This window comes from Prionailurus viverrinus, chromosome E2 (assembly GCF_022837055.1).
Source record: "Prionailurus viverrinus isolate Anna chromosome E2, UM_Priviv_1.0, whole genome shotgun sequence".
NCBI lineage: Eukaryota > Metazoa > Chordata > Mammalia > Carnivora > Felidae > Prionailurus > Prionailurus viverrinus.
The window spans coordinates 51922321-51945210 of record NC_062575.1 but is presented as its reverse complement, the minus strand read 5'-3'; the positions used below and the strand labels follow the sequence as shown (position 1 = coordinate 51945210).

General features: G+C 52.1%; 1 protein-coding gene and 1 long non-coding RNA gene across 4 annotated transcripts in view; one reads left to right on the top strand and one right to left on the bottom strand.

Annotated features, from left to right (window-relative positions):
* The window catches only part of NOVA2 (NOVA alternative splicing regulator 2), a 26093-nt gene extending 13147 nt beyond the window's left edge, over nucleotides 1-12946 (top strand). Inside the window, exons 3-4 of the mRNA XM_047836115.1 lie at nucleotides 2375-2541; nucleotides 11769-12946. Coding sequence (XP_047692071.1) covers nucleotides 2375-2541; nucleotides 11769-12851 — 1250 coding nt within the window. The 3' untranslated portion in view covers nucleotides 12852-12946. The remainder of the gene's footprint in view (nucleotides 1-2374; nucleotides 2542-11768) is intronic.
* On the bottom strand, nucleotides 2534-22890 carry LOC125153199 (uncharacterized). 3 transcript variants are annotated; one of them, XR_007147431.1, is made up of 4 exons: nucleotides 22576-22890; nucleotides 21651-21718; nucleotides 20499-20602; nucleotides 2534-3377 (listed from the first exon to the last, which is right to left on the bottom strand). It is a non-coding gene; the product is annotated as an uncharacterized LOC125153199 (long non-coding RNA). The 3 variants fall into 3 exon arrangements; XR_007147430.1 differs by lacking the exon at nucleotides 2534-3377 and adding an exon at nucleotides 13727-13862; XR_007147429.1 differs by lacking the exon at nucleotides 2534-3377 and adding an exon at nucleotides 13957-14089.

The following is a 22890-nucleotide window of genomic DNA, read 5'->3' as shown; positions in this document are numbered from 1 at the left end:
GCCCAAAGGATATGGGGGATGTCAAGTACACAAGTGACCCAAGACAGTGATACCCAGATGCATGGAGAGACTGCCAGATGCCAGGCTGAGACATGGCAAGGGAGGGGTCAGAGTGGAAACACCATCGTGCTGCACTAGAACGCCCACAGGACGCCAGACACTCACCCCCCGATGTCCCAGACGCCCGGGCACACGAAGCCCGGCACACACTCAAGACCTTCTACAAACCCAGCGAGCTAATGGTCCTGCCGGCAGAGTCCCACCCCGGGAGAGAGACAGATACCGGTTCCACACACGAAACATGCCTGGCTCCCCCGGGCACTCATACAATTGTCACACGGACCAGTCATTGTAGAGTCACCTTTGCCCAGTTGTAATGTCTACACCAAAACACATACTCAGATCAGTCCTCTCCAGTCTCACATACTGACACTTGAGTCTGCCTGGCACGCTCCCTCTTTCTCTCTCTCGTATACACATTCACGTACACACCGGTCATAGTCCCGTCTGTCCGTCTCCCGTACGAAGGCTCATGCACACACACACACACACACACACACCACACAAGTCATACAAATAGCCTTTTTAAAAAAAAATGTTTTATTTATTTATTTTTTTTTAATTTTTTTTTTCAACATTTATTTATTTTTGGGACAGAGAGAGACAGAGCATGAACAGGGGCGGGGCAGAGAGAGAGGGAGACACAGAATCGGAAACAGGCTCCAGGCTCCAAGCCATCCGCCCAGAGCCTGACGCGGGGCTCGAACTCCCGGACCGCGAGATCGTGACCTGGCTGAAGTCGGACGCCTAACCGACTGCGCCACCCAGGCGCCCCTGTTTTATTTATTTTTGAAAGAGAGAGAGAAAGACACACAAGTGAGGAGGGGCAGAGAGAGAGGGAGACACAGAATCCGAAGCAGGCTCCAGGCTCCGAGCTGTCAGCACAGAGCCCGGTGCGGGGCTCGAACCCACGGGCCTTGAGATCATGAGCTGAGCCACCCGGGTGCCCCTAGCCTTTGAACACCTAGAGGTTGTCTCTTTCTTGCCAACACTCCCACTGACATCCAGTCTCAAAGTGATACACACTCGTCACACAGCCTCAATGCTGCTTCATGAGATTCTTTGTTTCTGTGTCTCAAACTCTCATGTTCTACCAGCCCGGTTCTCACCAATAGTATACATACCCTTGAACTGCACAGTGACATCCAAGTCTTTCCCCTGCATAACAGTGCACATATCTTTACTGGATTCACTATGTCACGCTGTCTCTCCCACTCTTTCTTTCTCTTACACACATACACAGATAAAGATAATTTAGCCAGTCCTGCCCAAGTATACACATGCATGTATGCGTGCGCGCACACACACACACGCACACACACACCACTCACTCAAACAGCTTAACAGATATATTCACACTGGTTAGAGTATCACCCAGAGTCTCTGTCCCACACACATATATCCCAACACCACCCAGAGTTGGCTTCTCTTCTCCTAGCCTTCTCCCCACCTCTGATACACACACACACACACACACACACACACACATGCGCACGCGCGCGTGCGCGGACACAATAAGCATGCCTAGATTAGAACCACAGCCAATATCTAGGCGATCTCCAGCAAAGGCATCCACCCCACCCTCCTTTCTCCATCCCTGAGTTCCTGCCCTTCCACAAGTTGCCTCCTCTCTCCCCTGTCCACACCCTTGCCCTCCCCCACCCTTCAGCCCTCCATCTGGTGGGTCCAAGCAGGCACTCAGGCCTCTCTTCTGCCTCCCCCATCCCCCAGCCCTTCCCCATCCTCTCCAAAAGCCCAGAGGCCTTCGCTGCAGGCTTTCAGGGGTTGCCACGGCAACGGGGCTTCGTCCCTCGTCCCCCTGGGGGTGGGCTGAGGACCCGGCCAGCCAGACCGATAAGGGGGTTCCAGTTACTGTGGCAACCGTTGCAGGCCTGAGCTCTCTCTGCTTCTGGGGGGGGGGGGTGGTTGGAGGGAGGGAGTGAATGGTTGCCAGAGCAACCGGGAGCCGGCAAGGACTGGGAAGAGGCAGCTGAGCCCTGTCTCCCCGGCCCAGGGCTGCTGTGGGCATCGCAAAGCACTTAAGCATCATCCTTCCATCCCCCTGGGGTTGTTTTGGGGGAGGGATACGAAGTACAGATTATGAAACAGGCATTCCACTCACTTTTCCAGCTACCCATCATGGCCTGAGAACCCTGGATGCCAGCTTCCCCAGGCTTACTTGCCATGTGATCTGGGCCCAGTCAGGTTCACTTTCTGGACCTAGGTTTTCTCTTTCCATTAAGTGGGACCTGTCTCCCAGGAATTTTCCTATTCCTGTCTGATGAGTGTGCCCTCTCTCTCCCTTGCTCAACAGGAACCACAGAGCGAGTATGCCTGGTACAGGGCACAGCAGAGGCCTTGAATGCTGTGCACAGCTTTATTGCTGAGAAGGTCCGAGAAATCCCACAAGCAATGACCAAGCCTGAGGTGGTCAACATCCTTCAACCCCAAACCACGATGAACCCCGACAGAGCCAAGCAGGTCAGCAGGGGCAAAGGCTGGGTTTCTGTAAAACCGGTGAGGTTCGGAGAAGACACTTCTCCCATACCACTGGGTTACTGTGGAAGTTTAACGGGGTAACGCCGATAAGAGGTTTGTCAATCAAATGCATGGTAGTAGTTAGTCCTATTATTAGGGAATCAGCCTAGGGACTCCAAATCTCTTGGAGCGGGCTTGATTCAGAGAGAGTGAAAGTTTGGGAGAATTTGGCCCAGACAGCCCCCTCCCCCAACTTATCCCTCCTTCCTGGGATTCTCTAGACCCTCTCTTTCCTTCCACCTCATCCCATTGTCTCCCAGAGCAACCTGCCTCCCACTTCCTGTTCTCACCGGAAGTGGCTTCAGTGACAGCCCATCCTCATCCAGAAGAGTTTAGAAATGACTTCATACTCCCTCTCTCCATGAATTCTTGTATGAGAGTAGCCACCATTTTGGAGAAGTGGCATTTCGCTAGCGAGAGAGAAGGCACGTCCCTCTCCTACACAGCGCTCTCTAGGAGGGATGAAAGGAGGAGGGCCGTGCCTCTTGGTTGCCTCAGTTACTGGGAAGCGGTGGCGTAGGGGCGTGGCAGCGAGGGGACCAATCACTCTCCCAGCCTCTCTGGTTGCCATGACCACGGCGCTCACCGGGCAGGTGGGCTTGCGGCAGGGGCCCTGGAAGCGTGGCCCCGAATGGGTAGGAGGCGGAGGGGAAGGGAACTGCGCGCACTCCTGCTTTTCTCTCCCTTTCCCCGCTCCCATATACTTGCGCAGACGAGGCAAAGGGGAGAGAGTCTCTGGCAGGAAGACAGGCCACTTGTGAGGGTTCCTTAACGTCTGCCTAGAAGCAAAGACAAGAGACAGACCCTCGGTAAAGGAATCTGGAATTCTTGGGAATTCTTGTTGCCCTGAGATGGGAGAAACCACGGACCTGAGTTCCCCCAAGCTCCTGGGAAAACGGTGGGCGGAAAACCCTGGAAGAATGCTGCCTAGCGGATCGTTCCCAAAAAAGACTTCGGGCTTGGGGGTTTGGAGCGCGGCTGCTGTCCTTGGTGCTGAAGCGTCTCTGCCCGGTCTCTCCCGATTCCCTTCCCACGGGCAGGCCACAGTTTACACACAGTTTACAGGGTCGCAAGGATATTGCCTCTTCCCTCTGCCTTGGTGGCGGCCTCAAAGGGCTCCAAGTTCACGAAGAGTTTGCACATGTTGCAGAGAAATGGGGTCAGCACCACCTGCGCCTGATCCTTCCACCCCACCCCCTCATCCACAGGAATTCAGAGGTAGTGGAATCGAAAGGTTACAGAACCAGGATTTTTCCTCCCCTTACTTATTACTGGGGGGCTTCAAAGAATGAAAGAGTTGAGACTGAAGGCTCAGGCTCTGGAGTCAGATGTTGAGTTGAATCTTACTCTGATAATGTACTTCTTACCTGTGCGACCTTGAACAAGTGACTTGATTTCTCCATGCCTCAAATTTTCTCATCTGCAAAATGAGATTCACTAGGGTACCTACTGAAGGGCAGTGATTAGTGTTCCCTGGTTTTTAAAAAAGCACATAGCATGTATGCCTAATACATAGAAAGTTCTCAAAAAACGTTAGCTGCTGTTATTATGGGATTTTTAGGTCGGGAGATGGGTCTACTCTCTTTCTACATTGGACTTGCTGTGTTTCTCTGGGTACCTTTCCCTTCTGTAAGCCTCAGTTTCCTTTCTTTACAGTGTGGAAGCTGGGCCAAATCAGGGATTATAAATTGAAATGCCTCCAAGATTCAGCAAGGGAACATAAAGAATTGAGGACTCTGGCCTCATCAGAGAGATATAATGCCCTAAACGGGGCAGCTGCTACTCAGCTCCACTTAATTCTTGCCTTTTGGGAATGTAGACAAAGTGTGGCCACATCTTCCACATTTTTCAAAAGAAGCCAGAAATATTTGAAATCGACTGATTTTTAAAGGTTGGCTCAGTCTTAAAAACACTATGTATGGGGCACCTGGCTGGCTCAGTCGGTTAAGCATCTGACTCTTGAGCTCAGCTCAATTCTCGATCTCAGGGTCGTTGAGTTCAAGCCCCACACTGGGCTCCACACTGGGCATGGAGCCTACTTAAAAACAAAACAACTATGTGGCTGTGGGCTGCCTATGGCCCGAGGACCATCAGTTTGCCACCTCTGGACTACACCAGTGGTTCTCAGCCCTGGCTGATATCTTATCCTCTAGGTAGCATAGAATGCAGATTCCTGGGTCCCAGCCCAGAGCCACTGAATCAGAATTTCTGGGGTGAAGACTTGGGACTCTGAACACAGATTCTGGACTGGGATCAGATCCTGGCTCTATTACTTACTATCTGTGTGACCTTGAGCAAGTTATTTAACCTCTCTTGCCTCTGTTTTCCAATCCATAAAATGTGATAATAGTACCTAACCTCTTCTTGTAGGATGGTTATAGAAATTAAGTAAATTACTATACAGAAGTGTTTACAGAAGTGTCTGGCCTATGGAAGCACTGTTAGCTTCTGCTATTATCATCATTATCATCATCATCATTATTATTATCATTATTACTATTTGAAAATTTCCACAGACTTGCAAATCATGGAGACAGATGGTCTCTCAGGTCTTTCTGGCCCTAAAACTCCTACAGTTCTATGGCTCTGTGATTTCAAGATTCTAGACATACATTATTCTAAAACTCTACTGTTCTAACATCCTGGCACTCCAGGAGTCTATGAAACTGCACCTTGCGATCTCTCTAAGATGCTATGGTTCTACCACCTGACCCTATCATGAAGACAGCTACCATTTTCTGAGGGCTTCCCATATGGCAGGCATTCCCATCACTGAATATTCCCAATAGTCGTACGGAGTAGCTGTGGTTGTGTCGGTGCTGGAGATAAGGAAACTGAGGCACAGAGAGGTGAAGGCATTTGCTCTTGCCATGTTTTGGTGAACAATTACGTCATCCTTTTGCCCTCTGAAGTGCTGTATCATACTAAATACCTCTTTACTCTTAGGTCTGGTTTTGTGCATTCTGTTCTATCTGCTTGACTTGTCTGACATTTTTCTGATGATATATATATTTTTTAATAACGGCTGTGTCGAGATATAATTCGCATGCTGTAAAGTTCACCATCTTAACGTATACAATTTATTGGTTGTTCAGTATACTCACAAAGCTGTGCGTCGATCACCTAATGTAATTCCAAAACGTCTTCACCACTCCAAAAAGAAGACTCATACCCCTTGGCAGTCACAGCCATTCCCTAGCCCCACTCCCTGTGCCTTCCAACCACTAACCTACTTTTGGTGTCTATGGATTTGCCTATTCTGGATGTTTTATATAAATTGAATGATATAATATGTGGCCTTTGGTGTCTGGCTTCTTTCCCGTAGCCTCATGTTTTCAAGATTAATCCGTATTGTAGGGGCGCCTGGGTGGCTCAGTCGGTTAAGCGTCCGACTTCGGCTCAGGTCATGATCTCACGGTCTGTGAGTTCGAGCCCCGCGTGGGGCTCTGTGCTGACAGCTCGGAGCCTGGAGCCTGCTTCCGATTCTGTGTCTCCCTCTCTCTCTGACCCTCCCCTGTTCGTGCTCTGTCTCTCTCTGTCTCAAAAATAAATAAATATTTTTAAAAAATTTAAAAAAAAAGATTAATCCGTATTGTAACATAGACCAAAACTTTCTTGTTTTTTATGGCCAAATAATACTTCACTCGATGGAGAGACCACATTTTGTTTGTCTATCAGTTGATAGTCCTTTGGGTTGTTTCTACTTTTCAGCTATCATGAATAATGCTGCTAGGAACATGTGTGGGCATAGTTTTCCGTTCTTTGGGGTATATACATACGAATGGAATTGGGTCAGATGATATGTTTAACTTTTTGAAGAACTGTTAGACCATTTTTAAAGTGACTGTACCACCGATGTGAGATGTAAATCCAGGTCTGCCCATGGGGGTAACAACCGTTTCCTGAGTAGCTACTATGAGCACATATTAACTGGATGCTTCACATGGCACCTAACTTAGCACATAGCAGGTGCTCAGAAAATGCTGCTGGTTTGAAGAAACGGATGATGATATGCCCATAAGAGCCAAGCAGAAACATAACTAAGGGGCAGTAGTTCCTTACTCAAGCTCATCATCCCATGAATGATCTCAGGCCTCACACAAATTATGTGGAGGAGGAATGAATAGCCCCATTTTACAGACGAGAAAACGGAGTCTCAAAGAGGGTATGTCCCTTGCCCAGCATTAGTGGTAGAGCCAGGATTTTGAACCCGAGATCACCAATCTGTAAAAGTCAGGGTGCTTCCCATTCTACAAATCAGAATTTCCAATTAATCTAGAAAACTCATATCAGGCTGAGTTTTCTCCCTCCCTGCCTACACGCGCGCACACACGCGCACACACCACCAGGTGAGATACACCTGGCCTCCTCCATCCAGCTCCATTCCTGCTTGGTCCTGTGGACACATTATTGTTCCTTCTTCCATCCATCCATCCATCCATCCATCCATCCACACACTTTTTGCTGTATGCGTACCAGGCATTCCCCGAGGCCCCAAGAACCCAGTAGTCAACAATCCAGACAAAAATCTCTACCCTTGTGGATCTTACATTCTTTCTTGGGGACACCAAAAACCAGAAAATGAATAAAATAAGCGGAGAGTGAAAAGTGCTATGAAGAAAAATAAAGCAGAAAAGAGGAGGAAAGAGCACTGGGGCATTTTTTTCTCCTTTTTATTTTGAAAATGTTTAAAAGTAACACAGTGAACTCTCTACACACTGCACTTACATTCACCAATTGTTAACATCTGCTTTACCTCTTCACACACACACACACACACACACTGGTTGGTTTTATTTGTGTGTTTGTTGGGTTGTTTCTTTATTTTTGCTGATCCACTTGAGAATAAGTATAAACCTCATGACTCTTCACCCCTACATTCTTCAGCATGCGTCTCCCAAGACTAAGGGCGTGTCCTATATTGTTATGTTACTATTATCACACCTACAAAAGCTAACACCAATTCCATACTTTAAGTTAATAAAAAGTTCATATTCACATTGTCCCCAAATATCTTTTATATCTATAAAGTATTTTTCTTAAAAAACAATTTTTTTAAGGTTTGTTTTTGAAAGAGAGAGAGAGAGAGAGAGAGAGCGCGCCAGCAGGGGAGGGGCAGAGAGAGGGAGACACAGAATCCGAAGCAGGCTCCAGGCTCTGAGCTGTCAGCACAGGGCCCGATGCGGAGCTCGAACCCATGAATCGAGAGATCATGACCTGAGCTGAAGTTGGACGCTTAACCGACTGAGCCACCCAGGCACCCCTATAAAGTATTTTTCTATCCAAGAATATTCATGCATTGCATTGGGTTGTTATGCCTCATTACTCTCTTTTAATCTAGAATAGCCTAATATATATTAGACTATATATTTTAGTCTATATATTATATAGACTATATACTTATAAATATAGTCTAATATATATAAGACTATATATTTATATATTATATACTATATATAAATATATGCTATATATAAATATATGCTATATATTTATATATAAATATATATAGTGTGTGTATATATATACTATATACACTATAGTATATATTATATATATTATATATATATTATATATATATATATAATATATATATAAAGATTTTTTAAAGTAATCTCCACACCCAATGAGCGGCTCAAAATTGCAACCCTGAGATCAAGACTCACTGTCTACAGACTGAGCCAGCCAGACACCTCATCTACTGTGTATTTTGAAGGTAGAGGCAACAGGATTGCTGATTGGGTGTTGAGTGGGAGAGAAAGAGAAGACTCCTAAGTCTTGAGCCTGAGAAGTGAAAGAGTGCAGTTTCCACATACTGACATGAGGAAGACCATGGTAGAAACACATTTGAGAAGATGAAGAGGTTTCACTTCGGACTTCTAAGTCTGAGGTGTCCATTCTACATGATACTAGCGATGTGAGGTTAGCGGTTGGATACAAGTCTGGAGGTGTTTGTATAGGGACATAAAATAAGCAAAATAAACAAGCCTTGATAATTGGGGTGGTAAGGTCCCTCCAAGGAGGTGCATTTGTGCAAAAACCTGAATGATGAGAGAGGTGAGTCTTCTTTTCTGGGAAGGAACATCCTAAGTAAGGGAACAGCAGGTGCAAAGGCCCTGAGTCTGGACCAAGCTTGCAAGTTGGAGGAACAGCAGCGAGTCTAGTAGCCTGCGCAGGGGTCAGCAAGAGGGAGCGAGGGAAGAGTTGAAGTCAGATCCCACAGAGCAGAGCAAGGAGAGCAGTGGTCCTCAGTTTTGTCAAAGCCCACGCCCTCTTTCTCCTGCAAATATTTTTTCCCACCCCACTTAACTCTGAAGTTATATACACACACATACACAGCTCATTGCGACACATGAGAAAATGCATATAATGATACAGTACATATCTAAATCTGTAATATTTTTAACAGTTGTATTGAGATATTCATTCGCATCCGTACAATTCACCCATGTAGAGTGCACAGTTTTGGTATATGCAGAATTGTGCATCCGTGCCCACAATCAATTCTAGAACATTTCATTTCCTCAAAAAGAAATCTTGATCCCCTTAACTATCACTCCTCAATCCCCACAGCTCAGCAGCACCACCACCCCCACTCCAGGCCTAAGCCACCACTAATCTACTTTCTGTCTCTATAGATTTCCCTGCTCTGAACATCCATATAAATGGAATCATACAATATGTGGTCTTTTGTGTCTGGCTTCGTTTCACACAGCGTGTTTTCTAGGTTCATCCATGTTGTAGCCTGGATCAGTACTTGGTCCATTTAAGTTGATTGCCAAAGAATATTCCATTGTACGGATGTACGTTTGCTTTATCCCATAAGACTTTTTTACATAAGAAATGAAAGGAAGGCGATTTGTTATAAAATGAGATGGATTTTAACATGTAAATGTTCAGCCAGGACCCCAGTAGAAGTAATGAAATAGTCACCTGCCCACACCTCACACAGCCTGAGCGAAAGAGACAGTGACAAACACAGGGATCCAGGGTGTGTAGCATCGGAGACGTAAATAATATATGTGGCGTTACTACTGTTGTCATGTTTTATTTTTAAATGACGAACGACTCTCGGTGAAATTCAAAACAAAACAAGGTACGATCTTCCCTTCATTTACTGATTGGTTGCATTCCTGGAAATTTCAGTAGATCTTAAAACCATTGGGGGGGAAACAAAATTAGGTAGTTACATGGATCATGGGGCTCAGGTTTGGGCTCTGAGACTTATAAACAGACTTTTTACCGAGATGAATGTCCAGGGAGGCATTTGATATCCATATAGGGGTCACCTGGGTGGCTCAGTCAAGTAAGCATCCGACTTTGGCTCAGGTCATGATCTCACAGTTTGTGAGTTTGGGCCCCGCATTGGGCTCGGTGCTGATGGCTCAGAGCCTGGAGCCTGCTTCGGATTCTCTGTCCCGGTCTCTCTGTGCCCTTCCCTCCTCATGCTCTGTCTCTCTCTCTCTCACACACAAAAATAAATAAACGTTAAAAAAATTTTTTTAATAACAATAAAAGCCACAGGGACCGGGACAGTTCATCCTTGTGAAGAACTGACTCTCACATTCTGGGGTGCAAATACCCAAGGCCCTGCCCACTGAATGCCTGTATCTGCTTCCAGTCACCATGCATGACAACCAAAACCGCTCCCACAAATGTCCCAAACACCCCCCAGGGGCTGGCTGAGGGGCAGAGAGGAGACACAGGGGTGACAGCGTCAGGGGGTGGAACCCACAGGTCTGACAGGACACGGGGAAGACTGAGAAAGAGGAATTTAGGTGTGGAAATGCTCTCGGATATGTGAACGGAGAATTTGGGCATTGAAATCTCCCCGCTGGAATTCAGACTGATCGGATTTGCAGCGGCAAGGGACCAGCTGCTCTGCACCCCAGTAGGGGACCACTGTTATTTAAGCGATCGATTTTCTCCCTGCCTTCGCCGGTGTAAGGTCTTGTTATCTTCATTCTACACCTAGGACAACGGTATTAAGCTGCTAGGGCTGCCCTGACAAAGCGCCACCGGGTGGCTTAAGCAACAGAAGAAATTCATTCGCTCCCAGTTCCTGAGACTGGAAGTCTGCGATCTGGGGCAGTGTTGGTTTCTTCGGAGGCTTCTCTCCTTGGCCTGCCGGCGGTCGTCCTCTCTCTGTGTGTTCTCATGCGGTCTTCCCTCTGTGCTGTGCGTGCCTGTGTCCTAATCCTCTCTTCTTCTAAGGACGCCAGTCCTATCGAATCAGGACCCACCCCGGTAGCCTCACTTAACCTTAGTTGCTTCCTGAAAGCCTCTGTCTCCAGGGGCACCTGGGTGGTTCATTAGGTTGAGGTCGGAATTCGGCTCAGGTCATGATCTCACAGTTTGTGAGTTCCAGCCCTGCGTCAGGGCTGTGTGCTGACGGCTCAGAGCCTTGAACCTGCTTCAGATTCTGTGTCTCCTTCTCTCTCTAACCCCACCCCCACCCTGCCCTCTCTCTCTCAAAAGTAAACATTAAAAAAAAATCAAAAATAAAAGACCCCCTCGCCAAATACAGCCCTGTTCCGAGGCACTGGGGATCATGTGAATGGTGGGCACAACAATTTGGCTGGTAACAAAAAGAGGTTAAGGGAGGCGACCTTGACATAGGGCAGGAAACACCATGGAGCAGGAATCCGTGAGTCTGGATTTCAGCTCCTTTGCTATCTGGGTTACCTTGGGGCAAGTCCCTTGGTCTCTTAAGCCTCAAGTGGCTCATCTGTAAAATGAGACTTAATGAGTCCTTTTCTGGGGCTGGGAGTCAGTGTTCAATGAGCTAGAAGGCTAGGGCACCAATGCGAGTGGGGAACAGCGTCCTGGAGGGGGCCCACTGTGTCAGCCATTAGGCCTTTAAGGTGCAGGATGGAAGAGAGGTCCCAGAGGCATGGGACAGGGTGGCTGAGCGCCTACTGAGGGGACTTGGGAGTATTAGCTCTTTTTATTTATTTATTTATTTATTTTTTTAACCAGCCTAGATGGAAGCATTTCACTTTTTAACAACCCATAGGACCCTGGGGTGCATTTCAAGGGGCACACCGGGCCTGGTTTGGGGCACTTGAGAGCAGGGGGCGAGAATGACTTAAGACGGCCAGCCCCAGACTGATTTACTGTTCAGTCTCCACCCACCATCCTAAAGACCCTCCCTCTCCCTCCACACGCAGGCCAAGCTGATCGTCCCCAACAGCACCGCGGGCCTGATCATCGGCAAGGGGGGCGCGACAGTGAAAGCCGTGATGGAACAGTCGGGTGCCTGGGTGCAGCTGTCCCAGAAGCCAGAGGGCATCAACCTTCAGGAGCGCGTGGTGACAGTCAGCGGCGAACCGGAGCAGGTGCACAAGGCCGTGAGCGCCATCGTGCAGAAGGTACAGGAAGACCCCCAGAGCAGCAGCTGCCTCAACATCAGCTACGCCAACGTGGCTGGCCCCGTGGCCAACTCCAACCCCACCGGCTCACCGTACGCCAGCCCCGCTGATGTGCTGCCCGCCGCCGCCGCCGCCTCGGCCGCCGCCGCCTCCGGCCTGCTGGGCCCCGCGGGGCTGGCGGGCGTGGGCGCCTTTCCGGCCGCCCTGCCCGCCTTCTCAGGCACCGACCTGCTGGCCATCAGCACGGCGCTAAACACGCTGGCCAGTTACGGCTACAACACCAACTCCCTCGGCCTGGGCCTCAACTCGGCCGCAGCCTCCGGGGTCCTGGCCGCCGTGGCCGCCGGTGCCAACCCCGCCGCCGCCGCCGCGGCCAACCTCCTGGCGTCCTACGCGGGGGAGGCCGGGGCCGGGCCGGCCGGAGGGGCCGCCCCGCCTCCACCCCCGCCCCCCGGAGCCCTGGGGTCCTTCGCCTTGGCCGCAGCCGCCAACGGCTACCTCGGGGCCGGGGCGGGCGGCGGGGCGGGCGGCGGGGGCGGCCCGCTGGTGGCCGCCGCAGCTGCGGCAGGGGCCGCCGGGGGCTTCCTGACGGCCGAGAAGTTGGCGGCCGAGAGTGCCAAGGAGCTGGTGGAGATTGCGGTGCCTGAGAACCTGGTGGGGGCCATCCTGGGCAAAGGGGGCAAGACGTTGGTGGAGTACCAGGAGCTGACGGGCGCCCGCATCCAGATCTCCAAGAAGGGGGAGTTCCTGCCAGGCACGCGGAACCGGCGGGTCACCATCACGGGCAGCCCTGCGGCCACGCAAGCCGCTCAATACCTCATCAGCCAGCGGGTCACCTACGAGCAGGGAGTGAGGGCCTCAAACCCCCAGAAAGTGGGATGAGGCCTGTGGTGTCTGCTCCCACCCTCCTTCCTGTCCCTTCTCCTCCTCTTCCTTCTCCTCCCCCTCCCCCACACCCCCAACTCCTGACCTCAGCTCGGTGTAGTCCTGCTCCTCGTAGGATGGGGCTGGGGTAGGCCTGACTGCACCCCCCCTTCTGGTAGTCATAGGCAGGATTGAGTGCTGGCTGGGGATGGGGCCCAGAAGCTCCCTCCCCAGCCCTGAACTGACCCCTCCTTCCCTCCCTATGCTTGACTGGGCCTGACCCTCCTCTCCCAGGGCCCAGGTCTGTGTGATATCTGTATATATTGCATTTTGTTGATTTTAATAGAAAACAAAGCGTTATTTTCTCTTTCTTTCCCTCCTTTTTTTTTCTTTTTATTTTCCTTTTCTTCCACTTCTTCTTTTTTGTTTTGTTTTTTTTTGTTTGTTTGTTTCGGTTTGTTTTGGTTTGGTTTTTTGGTAAGGATTTCCGCCCCCCCCCCCCCCACCTTTAGAAGTTTTTGTTTCCATATGGGAGGAGGGGAGGGAGCCTCTGGGCCACCTAGAATGAGGGGCCTCCCCAAAACAACACCCCACCTCTCCTGCTTTCGGTTCCAGATCTGAAGGAAGGGATGGGAGTAGAGGTAGCCGAGGAATCTGAGCTGAAATGGGGTATTCGGAGCAGGGACCCCAGAGTTCCCAGATCTTCTCAGCGGCTCTACCCCTCTTGGAATTGCCCCTTCTAGGTGGGACTGTTCACTGTTCTGTTGTCAGGTTGTTATGGTGGGGGAAGGGGGTGGGGGGGCGGTGTGCAGTGCCTGCTGGGAATGAGGCCGGCTCTGGGATTGGTCCAGTCCTGTGGGCATGACTCTTGCGGCGGGCCGGAACAACTTCCGGTGGCATCTTCGGTGGTTTTACTTAGAGTGATGGGAATGAAGGTCTCCGTTGGGATGTCACTGAGTCAAGTACTTTCTGGGGTGCTTCTGGCACTCCTTACGATGTCACGGGAAGCAGCTCCCCAGAGGTCACTTCCTGTGATGATAGAAGAGACAGGTACTTCCTATGATGTCTCAGTGAGCCGTCCTTGAAGGCTACTTCAGGGATATCATGGGGGCAAGTACTTCCTGTGGGATCTCCAGGGTATTTCCCGTGACGTCACCGGGATGGAGCATGCACTTCCTGTACTGGGCCATGGCCAGTCACTGACACTCCTTCTCCACTCGCACCCCTCTTTGGTGGGTCGTGGCCCGGGGGTCTTCCTAGGAGGAGAATGAGGGGTGGGACTTGGATCTTATCTGGAGGACTCTAAGGAAAAAGACCCAGTATTGTCAGGGTCACCTCTATCCGAACACGCCAAGTCTGTGAACCCACCTGGCAGCGAGGGGTGGGAGATGGAGCTGGTGAAAACTGCTGTTAAAGACCCCCATTCCCACCCCGCCTTTTGTGTGCATGCTCGTGTCCGCGTGGCTTTGTTCCATTGAGTCTGGTGAGCCAAACGTGTGGTGGCTCTGTCGGGCCATCATGACCCCAGTGTAGAGTTCGGTGAGCCACGGCAGGGTCCCTTGAGCTGGAATGCTCCGTGTGGTCTGAGAGTTTAGATTGGCTTGTGGTTTCCAGCAAGCTGGAGTGCTTTAGTAGTATCGGAGGGATCCGAGTGTCTTGGTGCTCTCTCACCACGGGCCCTGAGGCGCTAGAATGTTCTTTCTGATGGAGTCTGCCAAGCCAGGCAGCCCTGAGAGATGGTTTGGGAGTGGCTTCCCTGAGCACTGCGGCTGTGGTCTGCTCTAAGGCCTTGTTGGCGGGCTGAGATTTCAGGGCCTGACAACGCTATGGACTTAGAATAGCTGAGACCCACCTCTACCCTCGCCCATCTCCCCCTTTCCCTTGGAGACCACCTCCGCTCCCTCCAACCCAAAGCAGGGCCCCCAGTGCCCTGGTTCCATCATCAGCATCTCTGGGGGAGGGGCACCCATGCCCATCCTCTCCCCCATTTGTTCCCCTCCTAGGTCTTCCAGACCCTTCTCTGTCCCATGGCTTTGGGGGAATCAGGCCTCCTCGTCTCTCTCCCACACGAGAGAAGAAAAGCCAGAGACAATTCCCACCCCTAAAGCCTGGGAGACCCCTGCCCCTCGCTAGAGAGCCACCCCCAAATCAAAATGTGAAAATCCCTAGAAAGCAATAGCCTTCAAGGTACCTTGCACTGAATTTCCCACCCCGCCCCTTCCACCTAATGGGAGGCTGTAGCTTGGGCACTAGGGTGACTTTTTTCCATGCCCTCTTCATCTCCAGGGTGGGGGGCAGGCCCCATTTCCCCATCCCCCACCTCCCATCGCTGCTGCCCCCACCCCTAGTCTCCAGACTGAACCCAGATGGAGATTCCAGTGCCAAAACAATTCTTGATGTAACTTTGTACATATCTTCTGCAGGGGGCGGGGGCGGGGGCGGGGGGGGGGGGGGGGCTCTTGGGGTTGGAGGTGGAGGTGGCCCTGTGGGCCATTGCTCCCCTCCACCTCTCAAAAGACCCTACAGTATTTCGCACTATCTCCACCCATAGTGGGTATTGCAGTGTCTAGCTGGAATATCCCCCTACAGCCCCCCAGGCCCCCATGAGGAGGGGAAGGAGCCAGGGAGAGGTAAAACACGGTCTGGGAGTGGGGAGGTGGGATTTGAAAGTGCTAATTTGCATATCATTTGCATCCTCAGCTGCCCTGGTTTGTCAGATGCTTTCTATAGCCCCTTTCAAGGGGGTCCGGGTCCCAATCAGCAGGACCCAGTAGTCCTGTCACACAGACACGTCTCTGGAGGCTGGGCCTCCCGAAAAACGTTCCCCTGGGGTATGTGTGTGACAACCCTCTCCCTATTCACATTTCTCGGGGACCCCCCTACCCCACCAGCCAGGGGTATCTGAAAGGTAGTTTGCTAGCTCAGTGAGCTAGTTCACTCACCAGATTGGTGAGTGGAGAGCCACACACCTTTCTCCATGTTTACCCTAGGAAACCCCCTCCACCATCCTCCCCAACCCTTGAAAGTCTCTTTGCATTCTGACCTCAATCTTTCGTGCTGCAGTGTGTCCAGAGGGGACACAGATGTGGGGTCAGGGATGGGGATCACTGAAAAACCCACCGCCTCTTTTTTTTCTCCTCTTCCCTGTCAGCCAATCAGATCTCAGAGACTCTGAGTGGCCTCCTTGCACCCTGCTCTTCAGCACCCAGTAGGTGCTTAATAAGTGTTTGCTGCATTAAACTGTCTCCCTGTAACTCCCCATTCGCCCTCCAGCTCCCAACATCTTCCCCCAGAACTTCTCTCTCTCTTTCTTGGGCTCCCTTATGGCTTTCTACCTTTTTCTCCTTGTGGCTCCCATCATTACCTGTCCTGTCTCTATCTTTGTCTAAATCTGTCTTTTGCCCTCTTCTCAACCCTCTCAAATCTCTCCCCTCCCCCATTCCCCCAGCAATTAAAAAAAAAAAAAAAAAAGTGCCAAACTTCCTTAGAACTGAGCCGCTCTGGGGGGAGGGAACCTCAGATAGAGAGGAGAGAAATGGAGCCATCTCACTTTGAGGAGGCCCCTAAGAGGCATTGAAAAAGTCTGTGGACACTTAGCTAAATTGGGTCCCCCTTCCTCACCCCTCCCACCCTGAGTTTTTCTTAGAATCTTTGTAAGAAAAAAAAAAAGAAAAGAAAGAAAAAAAAAAAAAAAACTCCCTCTCAGCTAACCCCTAACCTTTTGGATCCCCCAAATTCCACCAGCCGGGGAGAACCCCACTTTGCCTCCTTTAGGCAATTCTGTAGAAATTGGGGAGGAGGGGACAAGCTCAACCCCTCTTCTGTTGGCCTCGAGGGACGGGTGCCAGCTGGATTCCAGAGAAGGACCTAAAGCACTTAACGAGAAGGGGTTCAACGTGCCAAATTCACCTCCTTCATCCCCCGTCTCAGGGGCCTCTGAGCCAACCTGCCCCAGCCACCTTCTTCTGCCCTGTCCCAACCATCTCTGCATGGGCAAGGAGGCTTCACTGCAATAATTATTAGGGGATCAGAAGGTGAAGATCGTGTGCCACCTTTATCTGCCCTAGCCTGCCCCGGACTTGTAGGTGGGAATTATGGGTATCCCAAGCGGAGTTTGGTAAGAGTCAGACTTAGAGACCGTTGGGGACCTAGACTTGGAAGAACATGGCACCACTTTTCGGAGTGGTATTTCTTCTCCCCTTCTTAACCCCCAAGTCCCGCACTCTCCCCTCTTTCCGTTTCTCTTGCCTACTTCTCCATCCCCCACCCTCCTTACTTCGTTTCTGATTGGTGGCCTACCGTTTGGAAAGTGAGGGGGTTCCCCTGCACTGATGGTCGCTGTGGCAAGACCGGGACTTGAGGTCGTGATACTCGGAGCGGTGGAAAAAGTATTAACTAAGAGCGGCGACGAGGCTGGCTATTGGGGGCGTCCAGGCTGCTGATTGGGTGCCCACCTCTCGCGACAGCCAGGCAGGCCTTCGCTGTTGGCCACGCCCCTGCCCCGCGCCGACTTTGAAACTCCGAGGCCGGCTATCGCGAAAGCCTGAATCGGATGTCACGATGGGGAGGACGGGATCGCGATGCCCAAGTTGGGGCACCGAGGGCCGGGGACACAAGTTTACGGCTCTCGTGGAGTCGCGACACCCAGCCCTGCTATCTGATCCCTCTACACTGCAGTCAGCTGTCTGGACGCCGTGGTGGAGGGGCTTCTCTCGGTGGCGCCGCGGCTGGTGTGTGTCAGGTCCGTCTCAGTGGCCCCTGCCAGTCGCGTTGGGGATTGCTGGGTGGCAGGGAGGGAGATGGGGAACGTCTCTGTGGGGGTGGGGTGGGGTGGGGGGTGGGGGTTGCTGTTTTTTAACCCCTTCTCAGCCAGTCCAGGACATTCTTGTCTCTCAGAGATAAGTGGGGGGGACCGCCTAATCCCCCTCCCGCACACCTTTCCTCCTCCCTACCCCACCCCCCCAAAACCACCAACCTCTCATATTCTAAGTGACTCCATCACCACCGGCCACCGGGACCTGCGGCCTCATTGCTCCAGCCCGCCCCACTCGACCGTCAGACTCGCTCATCGAACTCTTTTTGATTAACCCTTTCTGTGTTCATCCCACGGAAAACTGTGTGTCCGGCGAGGGGGAGGGGGGAGGCGAGGGGCAGCAGCTACCTTTCCTCCATCTCCTCCCACCGCCCATGCCTCCCCACCCGCACCCCATCCCATGGCCTACCCCATCCCTCACCTTAGGGTCCTCCCCGCCCCGGGGAGAGTGACCCTTTATAAATCTCTCTGCTGTTTGGCTTTGTCCCTTTCAAAGGCGGGGCCAGGGGCGTGGCCTCCTGCACGCGGAGCGCTGACTCCGGCCCCAGTCTTATCTGTCCCCTCCCCCCACACTCCCCACCCCTTCATTGTAAATAGTCACTTTTGTACTGGGTTTGAGCCAGGGGACGTGGGGAGTCATTTTTTTTCTTTGTGTTGACATCTCAGGCCCCTGGAGGCATGGCCCACATTCCGGTTACATTTGGGAGAATCCCAAGGTGGGTCCTCTCACCTGCCCCCAGTGCCGAGGATTTCAAGATATCAGTATTACCCCCAGAGGAATGCGGTGCACCGATCCCCTCCACGGGGAGGTGGGAGAGGCGTGGCAAAGGTGTAGTCTGACGGGATGTCTCGGTTGTCCCCATCTATGAAATGGGTTGGTCCTCCAGGTTCCCTGGGGAGCCTCGGTGAGCTAATGGTGGAGTTAGCATCTCTCTTTGCCCCTTTCTCTGTTTGGGACAGATAGGGTAGGAGAGTGGAGGCGAGGGGATGACTGTCTACGGAGAACAGACCGCTAAATCCTTACTGGGGACCTTAAGCTAGCTTCTCCCACGCCTGTTCTCGCTCTGGGACAATGGGGGGATTGGAGGACCTGTGAGGTCCCTTGGGTATCCCCAATCCTTACATTAAAGGCCCAAGCCCAGAGCTGGCCCGCTGCCTGCTGTCCCACATTCCCACATTCCATGTCTTGGGCCCAGACCATCCGCCATGTGGCCATGCCTCCAGTGCCTCCATTCAACCCCCTCTAACTGATTCCTTCCATCCTCTGCGACCAGAGAAGCCGCCCACCTCCCCACCTCCCCCCCCACCCCCACCCCCCACCACCTCCAGAAGCTCCTGGCTGGGGCCCACTGCCCTCTCCCCTCCCCCTCCCCACATTGCCATGCCTGGGCCACGCCCACCCCCCCACCCACCACCCCCAGTGTCCGTCGTGTGACCTAGTGCACCATGTATTAGCTTCCATGGCCCCCACCCCGGCCCCCACCACACCCCTCCCCCCCTCCCTCGGCGACTTCACCTTTTTTTGCCGCGATAAACGCCATCTCAGCATCTGTGTCTAATGTTGTCTTTTTTGCTTGACATCACACACTCCTTCTTAACCCATCCCCTTCCCTCTCCCTCCTCCCCACACCTCCACCCTCATCCTAAATTCTTTCCCCCTTTCCCTCGAGGGCTCTGGGTATCCAGGGGAGGGGGTGGGGGGACCCCTGAGGATGGGCTCAGGAGGGGGAAAGAGGGGAGGGGTGGATTATTCTCTCTGGACTGGGCCAGCACCCAGAGCAAATGTGTCAGAAGGGAGCCAGCATCCAGGTTTAGGTTGGGGGGGGGGGGGGGCTCAGTGTCCAATCAGGAGGGTCGACGCCACTACCTGCACCACATATAGTCAGCACGACGGCGACGGCCGCGCAAAGACGCTCCTGGACCCAAGTCCACACGCACAGCATTGCAAACGCACAGCCCCGAGCAGAGTCAGGATAGCCTGGGGTTACGGTTTTGGAGTCAGGTAAGATCTGGATTCAGATCCCAGTGCTGCTATGTAACCCTGGGCCCTTGCCCCTCAGAACCTCCATCTCCCTATGTATGAAACGGAGACGTTTTTAATGTTATTTCTACGGTCGATACTAGGATTCAATACACCATCCGCTTAAAAAAAAAAAAAAAATACTGAGCACGTACAATCTATAAGGCACCATTCTGGGTGCTGGAGATAAAGCGGTTAACAAAACAGACCCAGATAGCTCTGCCTTCATGGAGCATAGATTCTCCTGGAAAATCTGGAGATTCTTCCTTAGCACAGAACCTGGCATGCGGGACTAAAACCAATTCAGAGGTTGCAAACCATCGGCCAGCAGGCCTATCTGGTGCACACGCAATCTCGTTGGGCCCGAACAGCGGTTTGTGTGAATTTGCTGCCAGCATTTAAACCTTGGGAGACTTCGGAAAATGTGGGTTGCAGGACCCTCTTGAGGCATCAGATGCGCCATCTCTGGTGAGAGCCACGTGGCCAGAATTGGCTGGAGTGGGCCAGTCACTACCCCTCATCCAGGGCAGGCAGCATCAGCAGCCCCCCCACCCTACACTCTGTTTTTGTCACCTGCCTGGCCCCTGGACACATTTGAGTTTGCAACCCCTGTGGTAAACGTTTAATACCAAGCCCCTTACATTTTGGAGGTGTCAGAGATGGCTGGGCAGGTGATGATGTCCCGAGCACGAGGAAGAATGGCATTGGAGTTGGAGAGACAGGTTTAGGGTGAGGCCAGACGGGCTGGTTCCGGTGTGACCGGGGCGCCTGGCTTCCTCTCTCTGGGTCTCAGTCTCCACGTATGGAAAATACCCTACAAAGGTGTACTTACCTTCTGGAATATTCCAGAAGGATTCCACGAGCGCATCACCCCATCAGTACCTGACACAGAAGAGATGCTCAGCACACGGTGGTCACTTGTAGAGACCCCTCCAACTGAAAAATAACAATAAGAGGATTCTAGGGAAGAACAGAAACCGAGAGAGGGGCTAGGAGGAAGGAAACTGAGGCTAGGACAAAGTGAGAAAGCAAGTAGCAGACGTGGAGAAGAGTCCTCAGCTGCTCGGGGTGTGGTTTGTTTGTTTTTTCATTCATTCAGTCAACCATCCATTCATTCATTTGTTCCGCAGACATTTATTGAGCGCCTGCTATGTTCTCAGGCCTAGGGACATGGCAATGGCCCTGATAGGTCACTGTTCTCGTGTTGCCAGCCCGAAAGCCACATCCGCACCTCTTAGCACACAGTCGATGCTCAAAAGTCTACCATTCCTGGCCCCACAGGCACATCTGGTCCTGGTCTGTGGCCCACAAGTATTGCCTGGTATTCAGAAATACTGCCTAGCCAGGCCATTTTCTGGAAAAGTCGAGGACTTTTCCACCAGGAAGCTGGGAACTTCGAAGGGATTTGAGGGAGAGGGTGGAGTGTGGTCTCTAGTCTGCCGTGTGACTTTGGGAATCTCTCTGACCTCTCTGACCCAGGAGGTGGAAAGGAGAGAGACGAGGTCAGGATGTAGGTGAGTAATGGGGGATTCCTGACTCCCTCAAAGCCTCCAAACCTTCTCCTCTGGAGGGGGGGGGGCGGATTTTTAGGGGTGCAGCGTGGCCTCAATGAGAAGACAGATGAAGAAAAAAGAAGGAGTTGCCTGGAGGAGGGAGATGGCCCCTGAGGCAGGTCTGGGAGGGGAGGAAGGAGGGAAGAGCGGGGCCTGGGTCCGGGGATGGGGGTCTCCAGAGTGGCTCTGAGAGAGCACATCAGAGCAAGGTCATTTGGAGAGAACAGAGAAGGTAGAGGTGGACCGGCAGAGAGGGAAAGACAAGCAGAAACACGAAACAGACAAGAGACAGAAACAAGACAGGGATGGGGATACGGTTGCCAGATGTAGCATATAAAAATACAGTATGGCCGGTGACCTTTGAATTTCAGATTAAAAAAAAATTTCCTTAAGGAGAAATATGTCCCGTGCAATGTTGGAGCTATACTTACACTAAATATTAGCTGTTGCTTATCTAAAATCCAAAGGCAGCTGGGCATCCTGGATTTTATCCGGCAACCTTAAAAGGAAGAGAACACAGAGGTCTGAGGGGCATCAGCGACGCCAGGACAACTAGTCAGAGGAGTCAGGTCGTCTGGGTCCACTTTCTGGAATCCTAAAGCCGGTGTGCTTGGCTCAGCGCCCCCCTCTCTCCCCGGGTCCCCTTCTCTCTGCCCCTGGGGCTCCCTCTCTCTGCGCCAGTCTCCCCAGCTCTCTGCCTCTCAGACCCCTCTCTTTTCCACTCCGTTTCCCCCTCCTGCAGACAGTCTCTCTGTTCCCTCCATTCCTCTTCCCCCTCCAGTCTTGCTCTACCCTCAGGCATCTGCCTCAGACATCAAAGGTGATTGACCCACCAGGTCACCCTTCCCCAAGTGAAGTGGGCTTCGGGGCAAGTGACAGGCAGGTGGGGAGTGCATTCAGGGACACTACTCTTTTCCTCAGTCAGGGCTGTGGACGCTTGGGGCTGGGAGGGGGAAGAGACAGTCTACTGGAAAAACTCTCCATCAGCAGGCCAGGCCTTGGGGAGTCTGGCAAGTACAGACCTCCCCAGGGTCCCCTCCATCCTCCTATCCCCAACTGTGACTTAGTCTTTCTAAAGCGTCCTCTCCACCAAAACGCCCCATTGCAGCATTCTGGAGAGAGCTCGGCCACATGGTTTCTGGCCCCCTTGCCCTTGCCTCTGTCTCTCTCTCTCTCTGCCTCAGTTTACCTTCAGTACCTCTCTGGGTGTCTGTCTCATCACATCTGCCTCCTTCCATCGCTCTTTTTCTCCCCCCCACCTCTTTTTTTTTTTTTTATTTCATCTCCTTGTATCCCTCCAGGGCTCTGCCTCTCTGCTCGCTTCCGCTGGGGGGGGGGGGGGGGATCTCTGCGTACCTCTCTGAATCACTTTCTGTTTCTGCCCGCCTCCGCATCTCCTTCTCCCTGTGTACCCATTATCGCTGAGTGGCAGCGAACAGAATCCACTCCGGCCAGTGTAAACTTATTAGGGGACACAGAGCCTGTATGAAGAAACTCTCCAGGCTGAGCCTTCAAGGCACTTCCAAATATACCCTCCAGAAATAGCCGCCCAGGAACTGCTGGTCCTTCTGCAAGATCAGGAAGCCAGCCGCTGGGCTCCGCAAGGGCACCAGCCCTGGGAGCCAGTGGAGGCAGGGGCGGCGGCCTCGCGGCTACCTCCCTCCCCGCAGA